The following is a 27,512-nucleotide window of genomic DNA, read 5'->3' on the forward strand; positions in this document are numbered from 1 at the left end:
AAGTGAACAAAACAACTTAGCTAAGTTAAATTAAAACATAAACTTGAATACCCAAAAGTGGAGGATAACTTAAATTGTGACTGTGCCGGGGGAGTAAGGAAGCCTGTACACACAAGGAGAACGTCAGACAAAATAGCAACTTAATAAAGGAGTGCACACATACTAAAACAGACGGGAACAAGACTAGACAGAACTAAAGGTTGTGTACACCTGGGGATCAGCACAGAACCGTAACCAGTATCAACACACACTAGTAAAAGGGTAAATTGACAGGAACTAATAAACAGTGAACAGAGAATGAAGAGTCTGAACAGGGGAGATCCAGGGGCATGCAGCATAACAAAGCAACAGGGAACAAAGACAATCTGAGGGTAAACTCTTAAACTATGAACAGGAAGTATTGGACTATGAACATGAAGTGGCATAGGAAGGACACCAAAGTAAAAGCCAAGTGCAGGAAATAAAGCTGGGAAAAATGGGGACAAAATAAACACTGGAACAGAATTGTGACAGGATCTGATGGACATTTCTTCTGTTAAAGGGAGTTTTTTGTCTCCGCTGTTGCTTAGGGCTTGCTCAAGGGGGGTTGTTGTTGGGGTTTCTCTATACAGAATAAAACTAATATAAAACTAATACTAATAAAACTAAACTATAAAGATGTAAAGTGCCTGGGTATGATTTTGTTGTGAATTAGCGCTGTATAAATAAAGTTGATTTGAAAAAAATTTAAAAATTAAGTAAAAAATGTAAATATTGAATCGATAAAAACAGTATGTAAACCTAGAGTTTATTATCCCCTGACTAGATGTGTACTAGATAAGTAACTTTTAATAGTAAATTAAATTTGATTGTACTAAATGAACATTTCATAAATGTTTTACTTTAACGGAAAAGGCATTGCAATTGTTATATCCAAAGAATTAAACACCATACATTTATATCTGCATCACCTGTTATGTTAGTCATCTTTTCTTAAGGGGTGACTGTGGCGCAGGAGGTAGAGCAGTTGTCCACCAATTCTATAGTTGTTGGATCAATCCCCTGGCTTCTTCAGTGTCTTTGACAAGACACTGAACCCCAACTTAGTTGATTCCAGTGATTGTTGACCAGCTGCATAGCAGCTCCCTTATTGGTGTGACTGTGCAAATGGGTGAATGAGAAGCATTGTAAAGTGCTTTGAGTATCAATTGGTAGAAAAGTGCTATATAAGTGCAGACCATTTAATTTACTACATGTCTCCTAATTGAAATACATAAATGTAAACTTATTCATCAGCTAGATGTCTATTTGCCATGTCTTGAATACATGTTTTTCCATCCAGTCTGGAACACATCGTTATACACGCATTAATTATACATCGGACAAGGATTCACAACTTTATCAATAGAATCAAAACATAGAACATGGATTCATAGAGATAATTAGTTTCAGTTTAGTTCATTGTATTGTGGCAACTGAACTTGCCCACTACCTTGCTACAAGCAAGTCCAGATACCAATGAACAGCACCTTTGGGACAACTAAACCACTCCAGGCTGCAGCTTGCCTGTGCAGCACACTGCTTTGTGCCTAATCATTGGTAGATTTAAAAGCAAGCGAGTGAGTATGTTGATGATGTTTCTCAACTGCCACTGTACTCAAATGATTAAACCTTTTTTTATAAGTTGCACAGCTCTAATGTGCTGTAAACAAAACACAGTTTCCCTAATTATCCTAAGATTGTCCGGAGTTCATGTGTAAAACACACAATTTAACATTGGTTTTGTTGAAATACAATTAATGTAAAAATAAAAAAAATCAAAGGAAACTTAGGCATCAAATTAAAGGATGATGATAAAAGATGATGTCTAAGTTTCCTAACATAGTAAAACTCGCCTTTTCAACTATAATCATAAATAACAGGAAGTTCACAGCAACATTTTCACATCACATGGGGGACTCTGCCTTCACCTAATCCAACTCAAAGCTTGTTTTGTTTTTTTTGCTTTTAAAATAGCAGCTTATTAAAACAGGTTTGTTCTCAGTTAGTAAGCTGGGTCAGGCCTTACAGCAGGTCAGAAGTGGAAATAAAAGGGAAGCAGACCACATCATTTAAAAAACTCATTCGGATTGGGACATGACTCAGTTGGATCTTGTTACTGCTTGTCTTGCCTTTTTAAAGCATGCATCAAAATCACAAATTATGACTGAAATTTCAGGTTGTGTAAAACAACCTCTCTAAAAAAAAATATTAGGACACAGTCAGATGAGAAACTCTTACTCTAGTTCTGTATTTAATACACAGACATTAATACAGAAGATTAATATAGATTTTATCATCTCTTTCTCAGCCAAAAAATATCAAATAGTTCTGAAGATTGTAAAGGCTATCCTTCTTCTTTTTTTGTATGTACAGGACGAAATGCAGGCATCAGGGGATTCTTCCCCACTCTTCAGAGCTGCTCCTATGGCTCAGAGCAGGCCATACAGGGAAAGGGAGCTGAGCCAGACGCCTTTAGGCCAACTGGTGCACCCCAACTCCACCCCACAATTCACTGGCCCTACACCATTGTTACAGGACTGCCTTTATAAATCACTCAAATCTCTTCCCACTACCCACCAGTCTTCACCATCCATTCCACAGTATAATTGCAAAAGAGCAAGCCACCACACTTCTCTCAATGCACTCCATCACATCTGCCAGTGTTCTTTCCCACCCTCTGATGCCAGACATTTCAGCCATTGCCATTTGGCTCATCACTTTCATGATCATGCTGTACTTCACAGCAAGGACAGTTCAGGTCACCACACTTGTCCAGGCTTCCACCACCATCGGGACTCTACCAGTTTTGTCAAGCACGATGCCCCTGTCCAACTCTCTTCCAGGTCCAGCTCTTATGGGAAGTCTTCTTTCTTGTCAAAGTCTGCATCCTCTTCAAAAGCGACATCTCCCATGCCATCCCCTCATCTATCACCTCGTCCCTCACCATGTTCCTCCCCCTGCCCCTCTCTCATAACACCGGCGGCTCATCCCGGTAGCCTCAACCAGCCCTGCTCACCTGCCTTCACCCAAAAAGTTACAGTAACAGATATGAACAGACTGTCTGCAGAATCCACATCACAGCAAAGAGGTACAGTCTCTATCTGTGTATGTCTATATGTGTTGTGAAATTGCTGTACATTTCCACATACATCTTTAGTGTATAAAGGAATTGAGGAAATGTGCAGCTGTCATTCTAACAATGTCTGTAATAACTGTAGCTGTTATATTGTCTTTCTCTTATTTACTGTTGAATCTGTACTGTCCTTGAGACAAATTCCTTAATTTAAACCACAATTAACCTTTGCAAAATAAAGGAATATGTCTTAAAAGAAAATTATTCCGACTCTATGGGCAACGTTGTATTTCTGATCTAACTGACAAGTAAAATGTCAATATTAACATAAGGAATATTAGGGATTAGAGATACTAGTTTAGAAAACAAAGTACGCTTTCATAAAATCATACACTTCTTTATTATATATATAAAAACAATGAGCCAAGTTGATGAAAACAAAAACATTAGTCTCTGGTTTTATTGTGCAATACTGACTCTACAGTTATGTGGAAAATTTAGTAGCCCTCTTTTAATTCAGTTTTTTTTTTTACAGACATAATAAAAATCTTAGTGGATCTAAGGTAAATACAACCTTATACAAAAAACACAGAACATTTTTTAACTGTTCTGTTTTTTATTTAACTAAACTAAAGCCAAAACGAAGAAATGTAAGCAATACAAAAATGACGGATATGAAAAAGCTAATTTATCCAGTCATACAAATATATATAAAATATGTTTATTTGGTAATGTATAAAATTCCTGTAAAGCACTTAGCTAGAGATTAACCTGGGTTACAAAGACAGGCCCTTTTTTCACAAAATGGTGCAATGGGTCAAAGTGACCCAAAGGCTATGGGGGTACCACATAGAATATTTAGTAGCCCTCTTTAATTTCTGTTTAAAAAAAAAACATAGCCCCTGAATCCCCTGATGCCTGCATTTCATCCTATGGGTACCCCATAGCCTTTGGGTCACTTTGACCCACAGCACCATTTTGTGAATGCACCATTGCCCATAGAGTCAGGATTTTTAGCATATGCACCAAGATATTTTCAACAAATAAATCAGCAATGAAAGAATCAGTTCCGTTTTGGTGCCACAGAGTCCTTATCCTACTAATTGAAGAAAGCATTCTCAAGAAATTGGCAGTGGTTCTTACATTCAACTTTTAATCAATCTGCCACAGAACAAGGCTCAACCAGTGCATTACTAATGATAGCAGCTCACATATTTATTCCTTTACCACCTTGCTGGTTGAGATGAATTGATTCCCTGTGTTAATAAAGGATCCAGCCACAGGGCCATTAGTCAGGCAAATCGTGTCACTTTCATCTCATTAGTTTATATTTAGTTTGGCCCACTCTTAACGCTTGAACTTGTGTTTTTCTCAATCAAGCAATTGGTTCAGCCAGTTTGGTGCTGGAACAATGTTATTGGAAAAACAATTAATTAAAATACAGACTTTCCTAATAGTAATGTATTGTTTAGTAAATTGGAAGGATTTTTTAAAAAACCTACATAATACTTAAATGAAGATAATAGGTAAACGAATAGCTTAAATTTCAATATTAATAAAGATCAAAAACACCAATGGAAATAGAAATAGCCACGGAAAACTGTATTATAAAGTTTAATGAAAAAAGTAAGTAAGTCAGTCGTCAAGTTTTATTTAGATAAGCCTGTCTCAGATAAAGATATTATATATCAAATATATATAAAAATTATATATATTTATATGCCTTTCTTTATTTCTTTCTTTTAAATTTAAATAGGCAAGTGGGAGTTTGATTCTTTGTATCGTATGATTATACTGTCCAACCCAGGAACCATCCTGTGTCAACTGTCAGACAGTGGCCAGACTCTGAGTGAAGACAGCGGTGTCGATATACCTGAGGCAGGAGGCCTAAGTAAGGATGTCAGTTCTCAGCCAAGCAAGAACCAACAGACCCATTCTGAACAGCTAGGGGCCCAAGCACCACCTCCAGGTGCCACCAGAAACGTGAGGGCTTCGTGATAACCAAGATTCACTATGTTGCTCATAATTTATTGTCCTGTCCCCAAATTACTGTGGTAGCCTCATTGCTTATCATTTAAGATTGGTTCTTAAAAACTTGGAAGGTTGACTAAACAGCTGGCTGGGCAATGCAATAAGACAGTTAAATCTGATATTGCTTTTCAAACAAAAAGAGAAGAGTCATATTAAACTTCTAAACGAATAAGGGTGGCTGTGGTAACAGAAATACTAGTTAGCAAGAGCAGCAGGAGGACACTGAGGTAATTGCAAAGTCGGATTTAAAAGTGCTCTCAGTTGAAAAGAGCCTGGGAGGTATAGCGGCAGAGAAAGGGTGCCAAACCATTCAGATAGTGGCTCAGTTCAAAGCTAAGCAGACTTTATACCGAAATAGACAATTCAAGTTTTGGTTGCCCAACATTTAATGCAGTGGGGCTTTGGGGCCAGACATAACGGGGGATTAACCTACTAAAAGAATTGGTCTTGTACAGTAACCTCATCTGCTTTGGATATTACAAAAAAGCAAAAAACACTCAAGAAAAAACTGTGTGAATGTGCCCGGACCAAAGCTCATTTATCAGCAGCAAGCATTCTTTATTGGGTGAAAGGAGACACACAGGAGTACAGACTAGTCAATCTAAATGGCCACAACAATGTGTGTATTTTGAAAGTACAAGAAGGCTAAATGCCACAGACCCACATATGACATTAATTGCTTAAATTATCATATCAAGTGCATTTAATTATGCACTTGATATGATACCGAAACACATTTCAGCAGAAATGAAAAGAAAACTTACTTAAAGAATGTGGTGTGATTCCAAACAATCTGATACTAGATGAGTCTACCACTTTAAACAAAGAGTTCCTTCATCATCAGTTACCTGATATGGACAAGCAATACAAACTTTTTTACTGAACTCATAGAGCTAGATGATCTAACGTGGCACTATCCATAGGCTAGCATGTTAAATTGATGGACTGTCCAACTGTGCAAAACTGGTCTGATATTAGACACTAGGTCTGTGGCAAGTTTTAGAACAGAATAAACAGTATAGAATGTTTAACCAGTACTTTTTAAGTATTTTAAAACAGCAGCATATGATTCCTGCTGCAGTGCTAGTACAAATCAGTGATACAGTGGAATTGCTATAAGCATTTCTTTCCATACTTTTTCAAACAACCAAGTCATCATATGTGATGCACTACAAGATGTACCCAAACTATGCTTGTGCCACTTGGGAAAGCAATTTGTAGGCAGATCTAGGTTTTTGAGGCCATGTTGGAGTGGCCAGGTTACTACACTGAAATCAGCCAGATAGGACTTGACAGGTCTTTCTGGAACATAGGAAAACACAGGAAAAACTCAGCAACAAAACATTTAATCAGAGACAGTTTTTCCTACATTTTCCTAAGAATTTGGAAGACTATGTGACTCAAGGAGGATGGCAGATGAATAAAACTGGATAAAACAAGTTTATTGAGGAGTTAGGTGCTTTACACGCAGAACTAACCAGCGGATGCAGGTGCGTTCACATTTATGGTGAAACCCCAAAAGAAGGAGGAGAAGAATCTGTAAGCCCCGGTTGTAAGAATCGGTTGTAAGCCCCACAGGGCATTTACATGTGTTGTGTAGAAAAGCATAATGTTACATTATGTTATTACAACGTTTATATAATGCAGTTTATTTAAAGTGAGCCATGAAAGTCTTTAGCTTAGCAAGTGGGCATTTGAGTACAGAGCATGTTGTTTTCAGCACCATGTTCTGGACATGTTGTGGGACCTTTGCTGGCTTCATCCCCCTTATGCTCAACGTACGCACTTGCAGTACTCTAGCATCTTTTTATTCACAAATGAAGCACTGACTGGTTCCCAGCACGGGAATCTTGAAGCCCACCATTGACTGTGAAAATCACTTTGTAACAACTCTAAACAAACAGTAGACTAAGTATTTTTCTTCTTTGACATTTTTAATTCATTAGCATTGGTCTATTATTGCAGTCACTCTGCTTATTTAAAAAAAATGTCTGCAGACTCATATGCCGCCGACACTAACAGCATTACACTTGTGTATGTGTAATCCCTAAAATAATTAGGGATGTTAGAGAAGAAAGGCATTATTAGGCTCCTAAACAATTGTAAATGACAAATAATTCAGAAAAACCATATAAAACATTTAAAATGTATAGTTTTGTAATGTTGTTTTAAGTGTTTTGTAACCTTTTTATTACAAATACCATTGACAGAAGACACACACATAGAGATCACATGTAGCCCACTATATTAGATATTAATTCAGTTACTTTACAGTAGGCCAATTTCTTATTGTTTGTCTTTGGGTAATCTTGCTTCAATATGCAGAAAACCTATAATCTAATGACAAAAAAAGACATTGTCCCTTAATTACCTATTTCAAGTTTTATTGGTACAGTTTTGTTCAATGATCGCAGGAAATACAGTTAGTTTATTGACCCATCGAGGAGAAAATTCAGGTGCTATAGCTGCAGAGCAAAAGTTACAGCAAAGTCAAAAACACCACCACATTTCAAAGTTAGGTCAGGTCTGATGTCATATCCACATTATATGACAGCAGAAGGTAACAATTTATGCACTGTAAAATAAGCAATGAACAATCAAGCATACAAAAGTAGTTAAATAATATAAGGATAGTAAATAATTCATATTCCACATTTTTATTCACCTTGATAACCAGTTCTTTGATTTTATTTTATCTGCAAACAATTTTAAGTGGCTGTAGTCATACATACCCTACTGAGACCCAGCCTATTCAATTATGTCCTCTGTAGTGGACATTGGTTTTAATCTATTTATTTTGACTCATTTGAGCTACTATACTGTGTCCTGAGGTGTTCAATAGTCCAATGATACTGTCTCTCATGTGTTTGGGTGGGATGAGGGGAACTTTATTTTCATATTGAGAGAAAATGGAGACTGCACCAAAATGCACTTTTTAGTACTTGGATGGAAAGCAGATATGTGAGATTTGGTCTAAGAAGATTTAACTGTGTGGAATAGAGAGTTTGTTTAGAATAGCTTTATAAAAGGCCAAAACCTGTAAAAATACAATAAATAAAGAGATTTTGCTGGAATGTTCATGTATAACAAGTCAAACTCTGAGATTAATCCCTAACTCCTGAGGTGGTAGTCAATGCGTGTTTTTAACTTGTCCCTGCTGATAGGTGCTAATAGGATCAGATACGTTCAGTCAGTAAGATGATAGAGGAGCATTCTACAATGTAGGGTTACTTGAAAAACAAGTAGGGCTGTGACGCTTGAGGATTGCCTCTGCCCAATCTTATCGGTCTTAGGGCAGCATAAGGGCGACTGTGGTGCAGAAGGTAGAGTTGTCCACCAATCCCAGGGTTGTTGGTTCGATCCCTGGCTCCTCCGGTCCTTGAGTGAGACACTGAACCCCAACATAGCAGCTCCCCCAACGCTGTGTGATAGTGAGTGCAAATGGATGAATGAGAAACAGTGAAAAGTGCTTTGAATACCAGTAGGTAGAAAATCACTATATACGTGCAGAACATTTCCCAGGGACATATTGTAATCAAAGCAGTGTTACCTTACCATTTTCACACTACTCTGGGTCACCACAGATGGTTTATAACTACTTGTCATTGACGATGTGTCTGATAAGAAGCAACAACAGTACAAGTTGTGTTATTAGTACTTTGATCTCTTCCTATGCACCAGTTGGCTAAAATGGCCTTACTTACCAACGCCCAGATGCCAACTGATTTCACTTTAATTTGAAATGTCCAAAAAGCTGCCGATCAGGTGAGACTCATATCAGTGGTCTGGGACACATTGCCCAGACCTTATAGATTCTTGCTATCATAGAGAGGCATATTGAAAGGCATTCATGTACACATAATATTACAGAATTTGCAAAGCATTCAATGACCGTGAGTGTAAAGGTTAAACCCTACCTACTTTTACAAACTCACATACCTTAGCCCCTAAATGCATTAGAGAAGGAAAATTCTTAGAAATTCTCAATGTGACATAAACCATAACAAGGACTCATATGTGAATTGAAAAAGTTACTACAGCCTTAAAACTAAAGTGCTTGTATTTAAACCATGTCATCCTTAAGAGGACACTTTTCCAATGCACATGCTGCTAAGGGTCCTAAGTGAGAGTAAATTAAAAAACTGTTTTTATATTAATTCAAATTTGAACTATATATACAGTATGCTTATTTATTAAATGAAGATGAATTGAGAGGAATATTGATTACAGTGCCCTAATTACCATCAATTTAGCCATCTACAGAAATGCAAAAACATATAGAGTATTACTAAAGCTTTTAATAATTGTATTATTTTCTGGAATATAACCTGGGTTTTTGCCTTTAAGCATAAACCTTACTCTTAAAGTGATTTCACCATTTATGTTTTCACTGTCTAAAACTACAAAACAACTTTCAGCTAAAAAAATAGCACTAGTCTGTACTTTGCAATCCTGAGTGTTGTAAAACTGTGTTGTCCTATGCTTTCCTACGAATACTCCTCATTGAAAGTCACATTAGAAGTTTCAGAGATAAAGTCCTAAAGTCCTAATCTTAAAGAGGAATATTTTAATCCTTAGTAAAAACTGCAATATGCAACACTTTTTAAATATTTTCTAAGAACAGAAATAATTTCTATAACTTATTTTATGTGAAGAGGTGCTGTTCAGGGTGTCTGCTTCCTGAATCTGATCTGGGAGCTGGTTGCACAGGAGAGGAGTTTGATAGCTAAAGGCCCTTTGGAAATTGCGGGAACCACAAGTAGGCCTGCATCCTGACATCGAAGTGGTCCACTGGGATGATATGGTACTATGAGCTCTTCTATATATGATGGAGCCTGACCGTTAAGAGCTTTATATGTAAGAAGCAGGGTTTTACATTCTATTCTAGATTTTATGGGAAGCCAATGGATAGAAGCTAGTGAAGGTGAAATATGATCTCTCTTGCTAATTCCAGTCAGCACTCTTGCTTCAGCATTTTGGATTAATTGCAGTCTCTTTAAGGAGTTACTGGGGCATCCTGAAAGTAGGGAATTACAGTAGTCATACCTAGAAGTAACAAACGCATGGACTAGTTTTTTGACATCACTTTGAGACAGGATGCTCCTAATTTTGGCAATGTTTTATAGGTGGAAGAAGGTTGTTCTAGAGATTTGTTTTATATGTGAGTTAAAGGACAGATCCTGGTAAAAATAACTCCAAGGTTCCTTGCAGTTGTACTGGAGGCCAGAGTTATGCCATCTAAAGTAACAATATGGTTGGCCCAAAAACTATTACTTGAGTTTTGTCTGAATTTAAAATTAAAAAATGTGGGACAACCAGGCCTCTATGTCTTGTAGGCTTGAAGTTTGATTAACTGATTTTTTTCATTTGGTTCCATAGATAGATATAGCTGTGTATCATTAGCATAGCAGTGGAAATTTATGGAGTGTTTTCAAATGTTTCCTAAAGGAGACATATATAAAGTAAAAAGAGAGCCTTGTGGAACTCCATAGCTAACTTTTGTGTGCTTGGAGGTTTTGTCATTAACAAGATCAAGCTAAGATGCCTTTACTTGCACATATAGCATGTATCAGGCCACGTTTTCTGTCCAAACCTGACCTGAGTCTGAGGGTATGGTGGCCAAACCCAACCCTGACCTGACCAAGCTTGTATAGTGTTTTATCTGGAAGCAATGTAGCCACTATAGGCTCATAATTTTAGTGTTTATTAGCACTTTAAATTAAATAATAAATATGTGCCCTGGTATAGATCTCAGAATGTTGCAGGAAAAATTAAAATCTTAACCTTTTTTTGTAACTGCTCTGATCCTCTTCATTTTGTGTTATGGCAGACCGACTCAATGGTCCGAGTGCCAACCGCTACCCTGGTACGAATGATGAAAAACGCCAACACTCTTGGCATTGCTATTGAGGGGGGAGCCAATACCCAGCAGCCACTGCCACGCATAGTCGCTATGCAGGTGAGGCCAGTATAATCTTTTTTCTTACAAAACTCTACATGAAATTAACTGAAAATTATGTAGAAACATCCATTTACATGTAATTTTCTACTTTAAAAGAACAGATTAGAAGTTCAGTTTACATTTGTTTTGAACAGACAGTAATCTGCCAATTCAAATACTCCTCTCGATGTCACTGTGACGTATTTCACATTTTGTTACCATAAGTCCAAAAAGGAAATTAAAGTAAAACAATTTTATGAGCTGAAAAGCTGTAACTTCAGCTAATTAGTGAATGATTCAGAGCCTCACCCACCTCAGCAGGACCAGTTTTGAAATAATTTAAAAAGAGAAGAGACAGAAAGACAAGTGACTTCCAAGAAAAGAATGTTGCTTTGACAGGAGCATATGCCTCTCTAAAATCTGAATTTAGCAGCAGTACCTTCACATGCTATGGACACTTTTTATTTTTATTTTTATTTTTTTTAATCTTTTCGGCTTATCCCGTGAGTTCAGGGTCGCCACAGTGGAACATTGTCCGCATGTTGATTTGGCACAGTTTTTACGCCCTGATTACAACCCTCCCCAATTTCTACCGGGCTTGGACCGGCACTGCACAACTGGGGAGGGGAATGGGCTGTTAGGGGTTCAGTGTCTAACTACCAACTTCTACAGAGATTTGATTTATGTTTTTTCTTTATGTCCGGATGCATTTTTGGCAAAGCTTTTCGAAGTACTCCAAGCCCCTGTGGCTACATTCATCATAGCTGGATGATGGTTTCTCATGTAATACCACCAGAAGGCTCAAAGGTTGCACAAAGGTCACATTTGTTCAAAAGTGTTTGAATTTCCAGAGCAACCCTAAATCTTTTCTCAATAATCTGTACTGTGGCGACTTTGGCTCAGAAGGTAGAGCTGTCGTCCACCAATCCCGCAGTTGTTGGTTTGATCCCGGGCTCCACTCACATGTCGTAATGTACTTGAGCAAGACACTGAACCCCACTTAGTTGCTCCCAGCGGGTGTTGGCCAGCTGCATAGCAGATCCGCCATTTGTATGTGTGGGATTGTGAGTACGAATGGGTGAATGAGAAGCAGTGTAAAGTTCTTTGAGTACCAATTGGTAGAAAAGCACTATATAAGTGCAGACTATTTAGAGGAAGAAAGACCTACTCTCTAATATATTCTTGTACCAAGAAATATTCTTGTTAAACTGATTGACAATTCTCTAATGAAGCTTGGCACAAAGTGGTGAGTCACAACCCAATATTCCTTATCTAACAAATTTTGACACTCTCACTTGTTACCAATTAAATCTTGAAAACATGCACAGTGGTGTTACTTAAATATGTAATACAAAAAGTAATTTGCAGGCATCATACTCAAAAAGTGATTGAAAGATTTACTTGTATTTACAAAATTCAATTAAGCTGGTCTACAAAAACTGAAAATATTATTTTTGTAGATTTGCTAGTTAAATTAGGTTCAGGCAAATAAAAATTACTGTATTTAGGAAAATTCTAATCTCCTTCTATCCTATTGTCCCTTTTGCCAGAAAGGAGGCTCAGCTCATAATTGTGGCCAGCTGAAGGTTGGTCAGGTCATCATGGAGGTCAATGGCATTTCCCTGAGAGGTCAGAAGCACAAGGAGGTCACCCGTATCATTGCAGAGGCCTTCAAGATCAAAGAGAAGGACTACATTGACTTTATAGTGATTGAGCCAGAACTCTAATACAAATATGTTTTACCAAATGTTGCTTAGTTTAAGAAGACACTGTTTTACTGCTTTAAGGGCATTGTGTTCATTCTCTTGATAATCAAGGCCCACATTTTATTTCAGGGAAACATTAGTGGAAATATGTGTTGGGCATATTTTAACCCAGAAGAGGACATTAAATTAATATTTGCAAATAAAGTCATACCTGGGTCAAAATCTTTATACAGGGCTTAGCTAATGTGTGGTGGCAGGATCATGTTGTGGGGATGCTTTTCTTTAGCAGGGATAGGGAAGCTGGTCAGAGTTGATGAGAACATCATACCCATTTTGTACAGCTAAAAACGTTTTTTTTTTCACAGCCCTATCCTGTATTCTGTCACTAGTGGTGTTCTACAAGGCTCTGTCCTTGGCCCTCTCTTGTTTTTAATTTGTCTCCTCCCCCTTGGCCATATTTCAGGCAATTTGGTATTACCTTTCACTGCAGTGCAGATGATACACGACTTTATATATCCACTAAGCCTCACCTGTCCCACCAAGTGTTGTCAGAAATAAAATTGTGGTTTACTTCCTATAGCTGCAATAGTAACAAAACTGAGGTTCTCCTGCACCAATTCCACCCTCTTTAGACTTTCTTCTTTCCCATTGATGGGCTCCTTCCCCCAAGATTTGGAGCTTGGGTGTTCTCTTTGATAGCACCTTATCTCACCTTATCACTAACACCACAAAACATGTTACTTCCATCTTCATAACATTGCTCGCCTGTATCCTGTTCTTACCCTGCATAACACTTCTGTCCTTATCCTCTCTCTAGTCACTTCCTGTCTTTACTGCTGTATTGTTCTTTTATCTGGTATTCCATACAAGCTTCTCCATAAACTCAAACTGGTTCAGACTTCCACCATAGATGTCAGCCCAACTCCTCAACAGCTTCCCATCAAATATCATATCGACTTCCTCCTCCTTACTTTTAAAAACCCTTTAAAACCCTGCACCACCTTACCTTTCAGATCTCTTAGAATCATATACCCCTTTCTGTACTCTTCGTTCATCCACTATGGGTTGTTTCTCCACATCCACTGCACATTTAACTACAATGGACTCTAGGGCATTTAGTCCCACTGCCCCCCGTCTTTGGAACTGTCTCCCTGACAATAATTGTAACACTTATTATTTATCCCTGTTCAAATCACAACTTAAAACTCATCTGTTTATGTCTTATTCTTTGTGATTTCCCACTCTCATCAAATTATCCTTTAAGGTAATTTCATCACTTGATAGTTTGTTCTTATGCTTTGTTTTGTGTGTTATTGATTGTTGCTTAATAAATAAAAACTATTAGTTTCAGGTTTATAGTTCAATAATTTTTTAATCAAGCTAATAGTGTATGCACATTCACATGCACATTAGCACAATTGTTATCTAATCCGAAATTATTTCAAATTCATTTTTAAATAATCCAAGGGCAATGCATGCTTTTGCATATTTATAATTTGTAAAAATTTTACAATAACTTTATATGTTGCTTCTGAAGATGAAAGAATATGGAGCTAATTTGATAAAATCAATAATTGTATCTGTATTTTATAATATACAAATTTAGATGCATTGTAAATTAAATTTGTACTTTATTTGTACTATATTTGAGTGTTTTTGCAAAATAACATTCGTACATTTTTGTGCACAAAGACACTCTTTCAAGTATAAATTTTGTTCTGAAAATAATTTTGCACTTCCCTGCCATGAGTAGGGGGGGAAAACATCCACAGGCTAAGCCAATCACATTGCTGTTCTTCCAGCCAATCGGTTTAATATAATCTAGGTGGAGCTAACATGCTAGCAGGGCCTCCAGGGAACCTCCTGGCTAATGTGCAGTTGAGTTCATATTTCATAAACTAACAAACATTTTAGTCAAGTATGGAATAAACATGGGTATTTAGTTTATTTCATGTCAATCTATGTTTATTGTGCCTTAAGCATGATAGCATTAGCCACACGTGTTGGAGGAGGCCTACATTAGTTTCTATTTTAAATAAATAAAGTAATAGATTTATGAATGGGTCATAAGTGGCTCAGCTGATGACAGTGTCACTGCCTCAGGTTCGCCTTGATAGTCAGGCAGATGCAGGTGAGGTTGGATATGGCTACAGTGGACATAGTTCTCTGTTTTCTCTTTAAACATGAACGGATGTTAAAGGACCTGAGCCACCTCAAAAAAATCGAGGCGGCTCTGGCCAGATTTAGTGTTCTTACCCCAGTTCAGTTGTCAGTAAATACCCCCAGGTATTCATAATCCTCCACTACTTCCACACTGTGACCCTGAATAGAAACTGGAGCCACTAGTGCCTTAGCCCTCCTCAGTTCCACAACCAGTTCCTTTATCTTTGCCGCATAAGCTGCAGATGGTTCTGCTCCATTTTGACAAAGCACAGCACCAAATTCAGACTCCTGGATAACGGAGTCACCCGTTAACATCTGAAGGCGGCATGACTCTGGCCAGCAGCTGAAGTCTTTGGTATAAAAGGTAAAGAGGAAGAGAGGACTGTCCCTTGTGGGGCCCCAGTATCATTCACCACTTCTTCTGACATGCTGTGCTGCAGATGTACATACTGTGGTCTGCCAGTCAGTAAGGCAAGATAGCCTTAAAAAGTTTACCGATAAATATGTATAAAAATGGCAGCAAACAGAGCAGAATTTAGTTTTTGCACATGGTATTGATTGTTAGCAGCTCTCACCTGCATAAGAACACTTGTCATGCCCTGGACTTCATTTCCTTTTAATTTCTTCCACTTCCTGTTCCCATTCCGCATTCTGGCAACTTCACACACTTCATTTAGTTCTAATAGTTTTCACCTGTTTCCCTAGTCCATTTAAACCCACGGCAAGCATCACTTCCTGCCAGAGTCTTTCTGTTCATTCCCTTGAGTGAATGCTCAACCTGACTCTTGTGAGTTGGACTTGGTTTGGTCTGCCTGTGTATATTTGGTCTGAGGTTGTTTCATTGTGTTTTCTATCACTCTGTTGTTTGCACTTTTAGTTAAATTGGTTATGCCCATTTATGATCTGCTTTCTATGTGCCCACTCCTTGGTTATTTATTTATATATAGGGTCCAGATCCACTCGATCCTACTCCAGTTTTGTTAATCTCTCAGTTGTTGGGATTAGTTACTTCATCCCTTCTGTAGTAATTCTTAGTTACCCATTTCCATTGTTTGCATTCTTTAATAAAACTTTTATTTATCACACTTCTCTCTGTTTCTTACTTGGGTTCACCCTCATACAATATAGCTGGACAACCCTGAAACAAATCTATGAGAGTTATACAGAAAGCTTTTCCTTTTTATTGTTGGATCAAAAGTATAAGTACAGGTATTTATACAGTTTATTGTTTGCATCAGTAGAGGTGGTCATAATGTTATGCCAGATATACTCTTAGTGCCCATTAGATACAAATACTTTGTAAAAGTTTGGAGGCCATTTGGTAGTAGCCATTCAAATAATATTTATTAGTTTTTTTCCTCTGACCACTGGCCTTATAAAAGGTATGATAAAGCTTATTTCAAGAAGTTTAGTTTGTTAAATGTGAACACACCTGCACATTAGGGAGGTTGCCTTGCGGTTCTGCTAGCATTTCAGCTCCATTTTGTTTATATTAAACAGTCAGAGTTCAAAAGTCACAACTCTATGATTGGCTGGAGGAACAGCAATGTGAATGGCTGATACGCGTATGGATTTTTCTGCAAAACAAGACCTTGTGCTGACAGGATTTGTATCCACAGGATGAGATCCACAGATGATCAACTCGAGATCCAGAAATGTGTAAATTAAGAGTTGTAGTTGGAAAACAAGATTTGTGACTGAATTACTTTGTGCAAAATCACATTTGTACATTTTTGTGCACAAAAATTCAGGTACAAGTTTGATTTACACTACAATTACATTTGTAAATCATAAAATACACATACTTCCCCACACATGAGAAGACGATGTGTGAGAAGATTTATATCCATAGGATGAGATCTGCAAATGGAGAACTCGAGATCCACACATGTATATATCAGGATTTGTACTAGCAAAACAAGATTTCTTTACTTTAAACAGTGTCTTTGTACAAAAAAATGTACAAATGTGATTTTGCGTAGATACTTAAATACAAGTACAAATTTTTATTATAATGCATCTAAATGTGTAAATCCTAAAATACATATACAAATGTTTATTTTTACCAAATTAGCTGCATAAAAGAACCAGCTAAATTAGTGCAATGCACAGATCTGTGGAAGGCTACAAATATTTTCTGCTGAACTGCACGTTCCAAGAGCATAGAGGCCTCTATAATTCTCAAATTAAAGAAGGCACAACCAACACCAAGTACAGAGAGATCCTCAATACAAACCTGTTCCTCAGTGCTCAGGACCTCAGAGTGGGCCAAAGCTTCAACTTCCAACATTACAGTGATCCTAAGCACACAGCCAAGACTGTGTGAATGTTAATTAGCTCACAAAAAGCCATCAGACACAGTAAATAAAATTTATTTTTAACGCACCTTTCACAGACAAAATCACATTGTTTTAACAAAATTTAAAAAAGAGAAAATATTACAGACAATAAAACTTCAAATATAAATTACAACACAACTACAACAAAGATGCAACCATAAGAGCCCAGTCAGCTAAAAACTTGTCTTCAGTTGCTTTATTATTATTAATTATTATACATAATTATATTGTTGTTGTTAAGAATCAGCGGAATAAGCAAACTGCAGAGTCAGGGGCAATGCTTTCTACAGTCTGGGAGCCACAGACTGAAAAGAAAGATCCCCTAGAGTTTTAAAATGGGTTTTAGGGACCACGAGCAGATTTCGACCTGATGACCTCAATGCTCTCGAGGAGCCATAAGGGGTCAACAGGTCAGAAACAAACTCAGGAGCATTTTAAAAAGTTTAAAAAAAAAAAAGGTTTAAAAAGTTTTAAAAGTTTGGTGCTCACTTATGGAGCACCAAACTTTTAAAATCAATTCTAAATTTGATCGGTAACCAGTGAAGAGAATATAAAACCGATGTGATGTCTACTGGTTCCAGTTAAAAGCCTCGCTGCGGAGTTCTGAACAATCTGAAGACGTTTTATAACCTGTTTGTTAAGACAACTGAAGAGTGAGTTACAATAGTCCAAACGAGATGAGATAAAAGCATGTATGGTCATCTCTAAATTTACATTGGACAACATTTTCCTCATTTTAGAAATATTCTGTAAGTGATAGAACAATTTTTGACCATCTGTCCTGAATGTTGATCTAAGGAAATGGATTGATCAAATATAACATTGAGGTTCCTGAGGCTTGACTGAACAGAGGAGCCCAAAGAACCAAGATGTTGCCTGATGTGTGGAATTTTCTTATCTGGGGCAATGATCAAAGTTTCTGTCTTTTTTGGATTTAATTGAAGTCCATCTACTCCCCAGTACAAGACAAACTTTCCAACAAGCGAGACAACAAGTGAAACTCAGACTCCCTGAAAGAACAATATAACTGATTATCATCAGCATATAAGTGATAAGACACATGCTTAAAACACTGAATTATCTGAGCAATATACAATAAAAACAGAATACAATAAAAACAGCAAGGGACCTAAAACTGATCCCTGTGGTACTCCACATGAAAGAGGCATAGTGACATGATCTGGTTTATCGCAACAGAAAAAGTTCTGTCAGTAAGATATGACGAAAACCACTGAAGTACAGACCCAGACAAACCAATAACATTTTGGAGACAGTTTAGCAAAATTTTATGGTCAACTGTATCAAACGCTGTATCAAATTGCTGTCTCTGTTGAGTGCATTTTGCGGAAAACTGATTGAAACTGATCTTGAAACAAGATTTGATGATGATGCAGATACTTGGAAAGTTATTGGGCTACTACTTTTTCTAAAATTTGAAATTTGACATGAAATGCAGTTCAGATATGGGCCTGTAGGTTATAGGGTCAGACGGATCCAGGTTTGGATTTTTAAGAATGTGGTTCACTAAAGCTTGTTTAAAAAAGGAGGGGACCATACTAGTAGAAAGAGACAAGTTTATCATATTTACCAGCCAAGGACCAAGCGAATCAGTACCGTTTAACTGTAAAGTCGTTGGAACAATGTCAATAGGGCTAGAAGAAGGTTTCATCTTTTTCAATAAAACCTTAATGTCCTGTAGGCTGAGAGGAGAAAAACAGTACCAAGAGAAGAGAAGAGAAGCTCTAGTATAAGTGTGCGAGGAAGGAGAAATACTGTACCTGATGTCCTGCACTTTACAGACAAAGAAATTTAAAAATTTGTTAGAGTCAGCTGATGACTATACAGACACTTGTGGAGCTGGGGGCGAGACAATATTTTTAATGTAATCAAATAGGACTTTAGAGGACTGAGATGTGATCAGCTCCTCAAGGTGGAATCTGTACTTCAAGTTTAGAGGTTTTCCACAAACTGTCTACTTTACGACAATTTCTCCTAAGACTAAAGATTCTTTGATTTAGCCAAGGACAATGTTTTTGAGGAGAAATAAGACTATGTTTAAGTGGTGCCACATTATTTAAAACAGACACAATGATTATTAAATGACTGAACTAATGACTCAGCATTAGTACATTCATTAAAAGAACTTGGATCAAATAAAAAACTAAACTTATCAACAGCAGCTTGATTTATAATACATTGTTGAGTGATCACCTTAAATGGAGGGGACTACATATAAAAGGACAAATTAAACAAAATACAAATGTGGTCACTCACTTGAATATCGTTTATAGATATTTGATCCACACACAGTCCCAAACTGAAAACCAAGTCCAATGTATGGCCTTTTGTGTGTGTGTGATCAGAGACATGCTGTGTGAAGTTAAAGGACTCGGTCAAAGATATTAATTCTAACGCCTTGTTGAAGGAAGCGTCATCAATGTGGATGTTAAAATCACTATCAACTATCAACAAAGTATCCAATTTGATAATAGTGGATAACAACTCTGCAAACTCATCGAAAAACAAGATTAAAACACAATAAAAAGACTTTGTAGTTAGACATTTGGTGTTCAAACAAGCTGAAGGAGTCCTAACTCAATTGCCTACAGGAGAAATAGTCACGGTGTACAATGGCAAGTCCTCCTCCATGACCTGTTTTACGGGCTGTACCAAACACGGAGCAGTCCGGAGGACGGAGTTCATTCAGTTGGACGACTCACGCTGCCAGGTCCTCGGTCAGGCACCTAAAGTCTAAACGTTTCTTGATAAAAACATCATTCAGTATAAAAGCCTTATTAGCTGTAGAGCGAGCGTTCAACAACCCGAATCAGGTTTGCGCCAACTCCAGCTGACTGAAGTTTATGGGCTGTAACTTTCCCCACACAGAGGCACGGAACGCAGAACCCGCTCCCGTGGCCCCGCTGTCTGAGCCTGTCGAGTTGGAAAAGCTCGGCTGTAGTGTAGATTCTACAGAGGTGATGTGGCTACAACTGGACAATGTATCGATGCGTTGACTGAAACCTGCCGTAGGCACCGCTCTACCTGTTCCGGTCCGGTCCAACTCGGGGTAAACAAAGATGCCCGGTATCACCTCAACCTCGTTTGGACACCCGCTCTGGAGCCTCACTTTTTCCTCCTGCCATGGCCCTTAGACAGCAGAAGGTACTCTGGTGATATCAACAAGCACTCAAAGACCTGGGGGAAAAATGGTTTGTACCTGGTCCAGGTAACATAGTCCTCCATAAGCTCTTTGATGTGAAACAACGTGTGCCGATCATAGTTAATAGCAGGCGACACAATTGTTAGCTGACAGGGTGTCATGGCAAAAATGACCATATCTGGTCTTAGACACCTCAAGTGTCATCAGTAAAGAAGCTTCAACATCCAGGATGTCTTTTAGGGTTTTATTATCTTATATACATCACACATTAGTTTTATAACTTTCTGTTGCTGGGCAGAACATTCTTCATCCTCAGGCTACTGCCCCCAGCCCTTTTCTCCTTTTATGGAAACCTTTTCCCTTTTCAGCACTTTGGTAAGCACCTGTGAGCATGGAGTGACTCTGGGTCAGAGTCGGTGTGGGATGGTCTGCTGTTAGACAATAACTGACCTTGGAGCAGTTCTACAAACACTTCAAGACAAAACATAAGTATGAAACAAAGTTTTCAACAACATACAATCTTTTAAACATTCTTCAAAAGTACACTGAGTACAAGTTGCTATTATAACTAGGTAAAATGCTAAGAGTAAAATGTAATCATTTAATCATACTTGATTTTCCATCACAATTCCCTCCTTTTGATTACATTTTAATCACAGGACACACAACTTAAGTCATCAGATGCACAAATTCATAGAGATTCAATATACATCCTAATTTTTGTAACATAGGCATCACTGGGATACAGAGCTAGGCAGAGACTAGAAAGTATCATATAGCATATTTACACATAGTGATCTTCATCACTAGAATCTGTGTACAGGTCAACATCTGGTTGTAAAAGACAAACTAAATTCTTTGCAGATGTTATATCATATATATTGCAAGCACAGTTGTAGAAGTAAGCAAAGACAATATAGCAATATAGCAGTATATATAGCACATATACCAGTATTTATACCACAGATTCATACAAATTCCTCCCTAATCTAAAACCCTCCAGGGCTCTGGTGACACTTCCATCAGGTGCAGTATTATTAGGAATGAAAGTACAACATGAGTCTCCAAACATCACACAAACACTTTCTTTCTCAGCAATGAGCAGGTCTAGGTCCATCCTGTTCTGCCGGCTGCTCCGCCAGGCGTTCTATAGCATCAGAGTGGTGGTGAATATAATATATGGAATTCATCCAATCAACATTTTTATTAATGGCAAAAAGAAGACTCAAATCCTGTAGCTATTTGGTTTCTAATTTTCCATCAAATTATCTTTTATAGGCACTGGATTTCCTTCCTGGAGAGGGGGTAGATGTCAGGTTTGATTCCTACCTTCGATTCCAAACATAACCTGTGTACACGTTCCTGTCCAGTTCTGGGATAGAGTCTGTTGTGGTTCTCCTTTGCAGATTCACCACGTCTTTCAAAGCATGTGTTTTACTTGACCAGTGTACTGTGGCACAAGGAGTCTCATTCTGTCTTCCTTGGTGTTGTTCTCACTGTTGCTTTCCTTCTTCGTGGCTTGGGGAGTCAGAGTGCGGGCACGCCCAATCACACTCGTCCTCTTTGTCACCAGAAGTGTGCGTAAATTAGTAACTGTTCTCCTCCGACTGGCTCCCTCGATGCTTCTGCCCTCCAGTGAGCGTCCTGCAAAGCCGGGGAGAGGTCGTCCACAGGCTTTGGCCCCTTCCTTCAGTAGGTGGCGTGTATCCACGTCTTTCACTGTTTTGTTGTTGCGTGCATCATTTGGAAGGGTCTATTTCACCTCCTAGAAATCCTTTAGTTGGAATAGTTGCTAATGTATTTGAAACAAAGCAGAAAACAAGGTCTGGCAATACTGCAACATGTAATTTTCTCAAATTTGGAGATTTTATTATTTTTTCCCTTATCCCCATGTTCATTAAAACAACCAAGGAAGGAGACTCTCTTCGTACCAATTTTGTTTTGAGTACGCCAGTCTTAACAACACAATATCTCTTATTTCAATTGGCCATCAACTCAATGAAATCAATCATCACATGGTCAAATGGTTTATCAGATGGAAGATGTGCTCCCTGTGGTTTTAGTAATGTAGAGCAAGATTGACAATGTTTCTATGCATATGATACACACCCCTTTGTAAACCATTGTTGCTGTAACAAATCATCATTCCCCCCTTTTGACACATGGTTTAACCTGTGTATCAACTTTATCAGTGTTTAAGAAAACTTTTGGAACTTTTGGAATTTGCAACCCCCTTTTTTCCCCTGATTTTCTCAGAGATAGAAAATTGTTGCACAGCAGTAAATGACGATAAAATGTCTGAAACGTGTGTGTGTGTGTGTGTGAGATACTTCCTTTTGGGCAGCTTCCTTAGATTCAGCAACCACCTTTGTCTTTCCTGCTGAAACTAAGTCAGTGTTGTTACACAAACATTTATATCAAGCTATGCAGCAACATTATTATGTAAAAAAAAAAAAAAAGATTGTTATCAGATTCCTTGAACTCTGTTTGTCCAGAGTGTTCCAGATTCATGATTTGAATCCATTGTTTTAAGTATGACGCCAAGAAACTCATAATTTGTTTCTTGGTTAAAGAGATGAGAATGGATTATTCGGTTATGCCCTCAGCTGTGATCACATGACCTAAATAAGTTACTTTAAGGCAAATTGTAATGTAAACAGACTGATTTTATGTCAGTTTTCTGCTAAATGTTTGAGTAGGTTACACCTTATATGGCATGAAGGCTTTCTCAGACAGGCTGCAGATTATAAAATCATCAATGACCAGCAGCAGAGCTGATCCTCCTCGTAAATACAATGTCTCGAGATTTCAGCTGATGGAAAACACTTGGACTTCCTAAAAACTCAATTAATGAAACAAATCTCATCGAGGAGAAAACAAACAAGTCTGCAAACAGAATGGCAGTGGGATCAGGCAAGATATCTTTCACTTAGATCTTTGACTTAGATTTTTGCTTGCCTTGTACCTCACTTGTAAGTCACTTTCGATAAAAGCTTCTGCTAAATAACTAAATGTAAATGTAAATGTTCACGGCTCTGGCATTTTCTCCTGACTGAGTGTCAGGTTAAAGACGTGCTGTAGAAAAACACTACGCTGCTCAGCACAGACCTTCAGGACTCTGGGGTTGATACCGTCAGGTCCCACATCCTTGTTCTGATTCAGCTTCTACCGCTGCTGCTTTACCTGGCTGCTGGAAACACACAGGTGGTTGAGGGGGGTGGACATGTTGGTGGAGAGGGCGGTAGGTGAGTCTGACAATGTGTGGGCACTCTGTCAGAAAATATTGTATCCAGTATATCCAGTTGCAGAGCAGTGGGCTCAGGCATAACTGTTTTGTGGTTTGTTCCTTACATAAGAGTTCTGTCTGTCCAGGTGATTCAGAGTAGTGTGGAGAGCCAGGGACATAGCATCCTCTGTGGACCTGTTTGCTCTGTATGCAAACTGATATGGAGTCTTTAATGTATCTTTGAAAACAGTCCATTACTATTGGAGTGAGAGCCTAAACATAAGAACATGGTTCCTATTCATCTTAGAAAATCTTAGGATCTTAGGAAAACAGCTAAAAACCATTATGGTTTCTGTGGTCCAAACAAACAAAAAGGTAACTCCTTTCTTTTTGCTACCTGGCTCCACATGTGAAGGTCTCCTCTTTGTTCTTCCCTTGTTCTCCCTTTCTGCGGGTAAGCCTGGCTTGAGGGCTGTATGTTTCCAGGTTGCAGTCATTATCTATAATCTTCTATGGTCTTGATCTCACTATGTTAAGTGTTTTCAGATTATTTGTGATTTTGTGCTTTATACATAAATGAAGCTGAACCAAATTTGTATTTTTCCAAAAGCCATAATTTGCTGTGAAACCACTTTATTATTTACACACATCCTGCAATATTAATATTCAGAGGATACAGAAGACTTCTCTTTTTACACACAGGGTTACTAATTACAGAAATCACATATTATGGTCAAACACAGAGAAGCAAAAGGAAATGCTGGTAAAAAATACACCACTAAGATAACTGCTGAGTAATAAAATGCACAATAGACAATCCAACAATTAATATTTACTTTTTAAATGCTTAAGCAATAGCATCTGACTAGCCATACATTGGCATTTTTAAACTCAAACACATCTATGTAAAATAAATAATTTGGTTGCAAGAAAATTGCACTGTTTGCAATTTACTGGTTTTCTGCTTAAATTTGATCTCCACGAAAGTTACAAAATCTACAAAATTTAAAAACCACAATATATCTAAACTGATAAAACACAGTAATGGTTTGCTAAAAAGCAAATAAATACAATGACAATGGAGGTGTAGTTTAGAACTACCTTGACATAAAAACACAAACAAAAAGAGATCTCTGATCAAGAGTTGATTTGAATGTAGGGTTACAGATTATTCTCAAAGATATTCATCAATCCATCGTTACACATATTGTTTTATAAATGGAGATTTGGTACTTATGTTACTCTACTATAGAAGTGGGTGCCCATCTAAAACCACTGAAAAGGTATAACACATAATGCTCAATGAGGTAAAAAAAGAACTCTAGAAAACCAGCTAAGGACTCAAATGACTCATTGGAGTTGGTTAACATCTCTGTTCACTTTTGTTCTTCTTTTTCTAATCAAGAAAACTCCAGTTTACATGATTAGGCGTTCAGGTTCATTAAAAGGGAGTTTTTCCTCTCCAGTGCCACCTACTAGGGCTTGACCATAGCTGATTTGTTAAGTTTCAGTTAAGATGTTGAGATGAAGCTTGAATGCTCCAAATTTCCTCCTGAAAAATAATTCACAGCTACATGAATTGCTTGCTTGATGTTATTGCTGCCATGGTGGTTCACCCAGATATTTAAACAGTGTTACCATAAATTTTACCATGATCACTTTGTATGTTCAGTGGGTGTGTTCAATAATGACATGAACAATCCTTTCTGTTCAGCTCAGATCACATTTTATGACCAATTTATGTAGAAAAAACGGAAATTGCAAACAGTGCTATTATTTTTCTTGCAACTATATATAAAAGAAATTACATAATTTGTATGTTCTAATCAAATAAAATAAGAAATGATGTTATAGGAGTTCATAGTGTTAGTGCTATATAAGGACTGAAGAAGGAGCATTAGATGAGCTTCCGAGCTTGTCAGCTTTTCTTTATCCAAGTCTTTCAGGGCTTTTAGAAGCCAAGACAGTGTGAAGATTTCAGTTGATCCTGAAAAACATCAGACGATATGTGATCACATTCAGTATAATGATTAGAGTGACTAAAGGGAAGTATTGTAAGTACATTGTAATAATCCACTTATATCTATCTATTTAAAAATGCCTCATTTTACAGGGTTTTGTGGGTCAACTTACAGTAGTATGGAAAAATACAAAACATTGTTCTTCCATTCATTTCAAGTTAATTACAGTTTTAAGTGTTTGATCATTATCAAGTTATTTGCTAAGAACAGTATTAGGCTGTAAGATCCTATTGGGCAGATTTTCCCCAACCCACTATGTTTAGGAATCACATACTAAAGATTTACATTCAATCACAATGTTTAGTATCAATAAATTAACTAGTGTATTCTAATATATCTAATATATATACTGTAGTAGCAAGGTCAAGGTTGTGTATGTAGGATTCTGGGTGGTGAGTAGAGCTTGTGTTTCATCCCAGATTTGTAATTAAAGACTTGTTATAAAGACCCCACAGTTTTTTTTTTCATTTGTTTCCTTATTAGACTTCCCAATACTGTGTTGAACTGAACATAATATTGACTCTTTCATAATGTGTTTAAGCTACCATCAGGAAAACAATTCTGCTAAGAGGAACCCACTACTCTCCAAAAAGAACATTGCAGCCACAGTTTGCTTAAGGCCATGTGGATAAACCAGGAGGCTGTTGAAAGAATGTTCTGTGGATAGATGAGACCAAAATTGGTACTTATTGGTTGCTTTACATTTGGTGAGAACCAAACAATGCATTTCAGCATACAAACCTTATTCTAAATAGTAAATGTTCTAAAGGGCTTAACATGTTGCTTCTCATTTACCTATTCACACACACTCTCACAATCATGCAAGGTGCTCACACCTGACCCAACAGGAGCAAGTTGGGGTTAGGTGTCTTGCCCAAGGACACTTCAACACATAGCCAGACCATGTGGACAACTGCCATACAAACTGAGCTACCCCTGATCTAGCCCATGAAATTCAGCAAGTTTTTGTCAGTATTATGATATGAGTCTGCTTTGCTGCCTCTTGATCAGAACAGTTTGCCATCATTGATGAACTTAAGAATTCTATATTCCAATTGTGGGAGGGAGGCCTTGTGACTCAGTGGTAGAGCATTAGGTTTGAATCCCACCCCACCAGGTGTGACCCAGCCCAGCCACCAAAGGCAATCCTGGTGCCAGTCCCAAGTCAGGACAAAAATTAGGGGTGTTGCGACTCGTGTAAAAACACATTAGCCAAATTAACGTGCAGAACGGGTTCCACTGTGGCAACCCCTGAAGGAACAAGCTGAAAGCTGTTGTTGATCCGTACAGAAATGGAGAAAATTCTAAATTTTCTGAAAATTTCAAACATCCTTTTGGGTAATTTCATTTTTATCGGTAGCTGGATTTAAAAACAGCAGCAAAAATGAGAATTCAGGTAAGTTTTGCGTTATTTCAAAGACGCTGAACAACAAATACAGTACATGCAAAGTCCAAGAGTTCAGTGACAATATTCTTTAGGACAGCGTTTGAGTATCAGTGTAAGTCGCTGACTTAAAGTACTGTTGTGATCGGTTTTAGAAAGGTAAGACGCTGGGTGTGGGGGTTGAAATGGGGAAACACACAGGATTCACACATATGGGCATATTAAGTATTTACTTCCAAATAACTTTTTAGTCTGCATGCGACTCCTCTGCATGCTCTGGTGGGGCACTGGAGTCCAAGAAGTCTGGGTGCTGTAGTTCCTGTAGGTATTTACATGGGGTGAGAATATGGGTGGAACCTATGAGAGACAATAATAGAAAACTCAGTAAGTACTGAATCCTAGGTGCGACCTTTACGGTTAACTAATCACATAGGTGTCACATAGGTC

The 27,512-nt window shown here is 37.8% G+C and overlaps 2 protein-coding genes across 4 annotated transcripts in view; one reads left to right on the forward strand and one right to left on the reverse strand.

Annotated features, from left to right (window-relative positions):
- whrnb (whirlin b) overlaps positions 1–16,018 on the forward strand; it is a 50,147-nt gene extending 34,129 nt beyond the window's left edge. The window contains exons 9-12 of one of the 3 annotated variants that reach the window (XM_067520838.1): positions 2,395–3,109; positions 4,851–5,077; positions 10,956–11,084; positions 12,617–16,018. In XM_067520838.1, the coding sequence (XP_067376939.1) occupies positions 2,395–3,109; positions 4,851–5,077; positions 10,956–11,084; positions 12,617–12,793 (1,248 nt within the window). In that variant the 3' untranslated portion in view covers positions 12,794–16,018. The remainder of the gene's footprint in view (positions 1–2,394; positions 3,110–4,850; positions 5,078–10,955; positions 11,085–12,616) is intronic. The other 2 variants (XM_067520839.1, XM_067520840.1) reach the window with 2 other exon arrangements.
- An 8,219-nt stretch (positions 16,019–24,237) lies between these two features.
- The window catches only part of stxbp1b (syntaxin binding protein 1b), a 30,421-nt gene continuing 27,146 nt past the window's right edge, over positions 24,238–27,512 (reverse strand). Inside the window, exons 19-20 of the mRNA XM_067522464.1 lie at positions 27,299–27,422; positions 24,238–25,647 (exon numbers count right to left, since the gene is read on the reverse strand). Of these exons, the coding sequence (XP_067378565.1) occupies positions 27,313–27,422 (110 nt within the window). The 3' untranslated portion in view covers positions 24,238–25,647; positions 27,299–27,312. The remainder of the gene's footprint in view (positions 25,648–27,298; positions 27,423–27,512) is intronic.

The sequence above is a fragment of the Channa argus genome, chromosome 11 (genome assembly GCF_033026475.1).
Source record: "Channa argus isolate prfri chromosome 11, Channa argus male v1.0, whole genome shotgun sequence".
Lineage (NCBI taxonomy): Eukaryota > Metazoa > Chordata > Actinopteri > Anabantiformes > Channidae > Channa > Channa argus.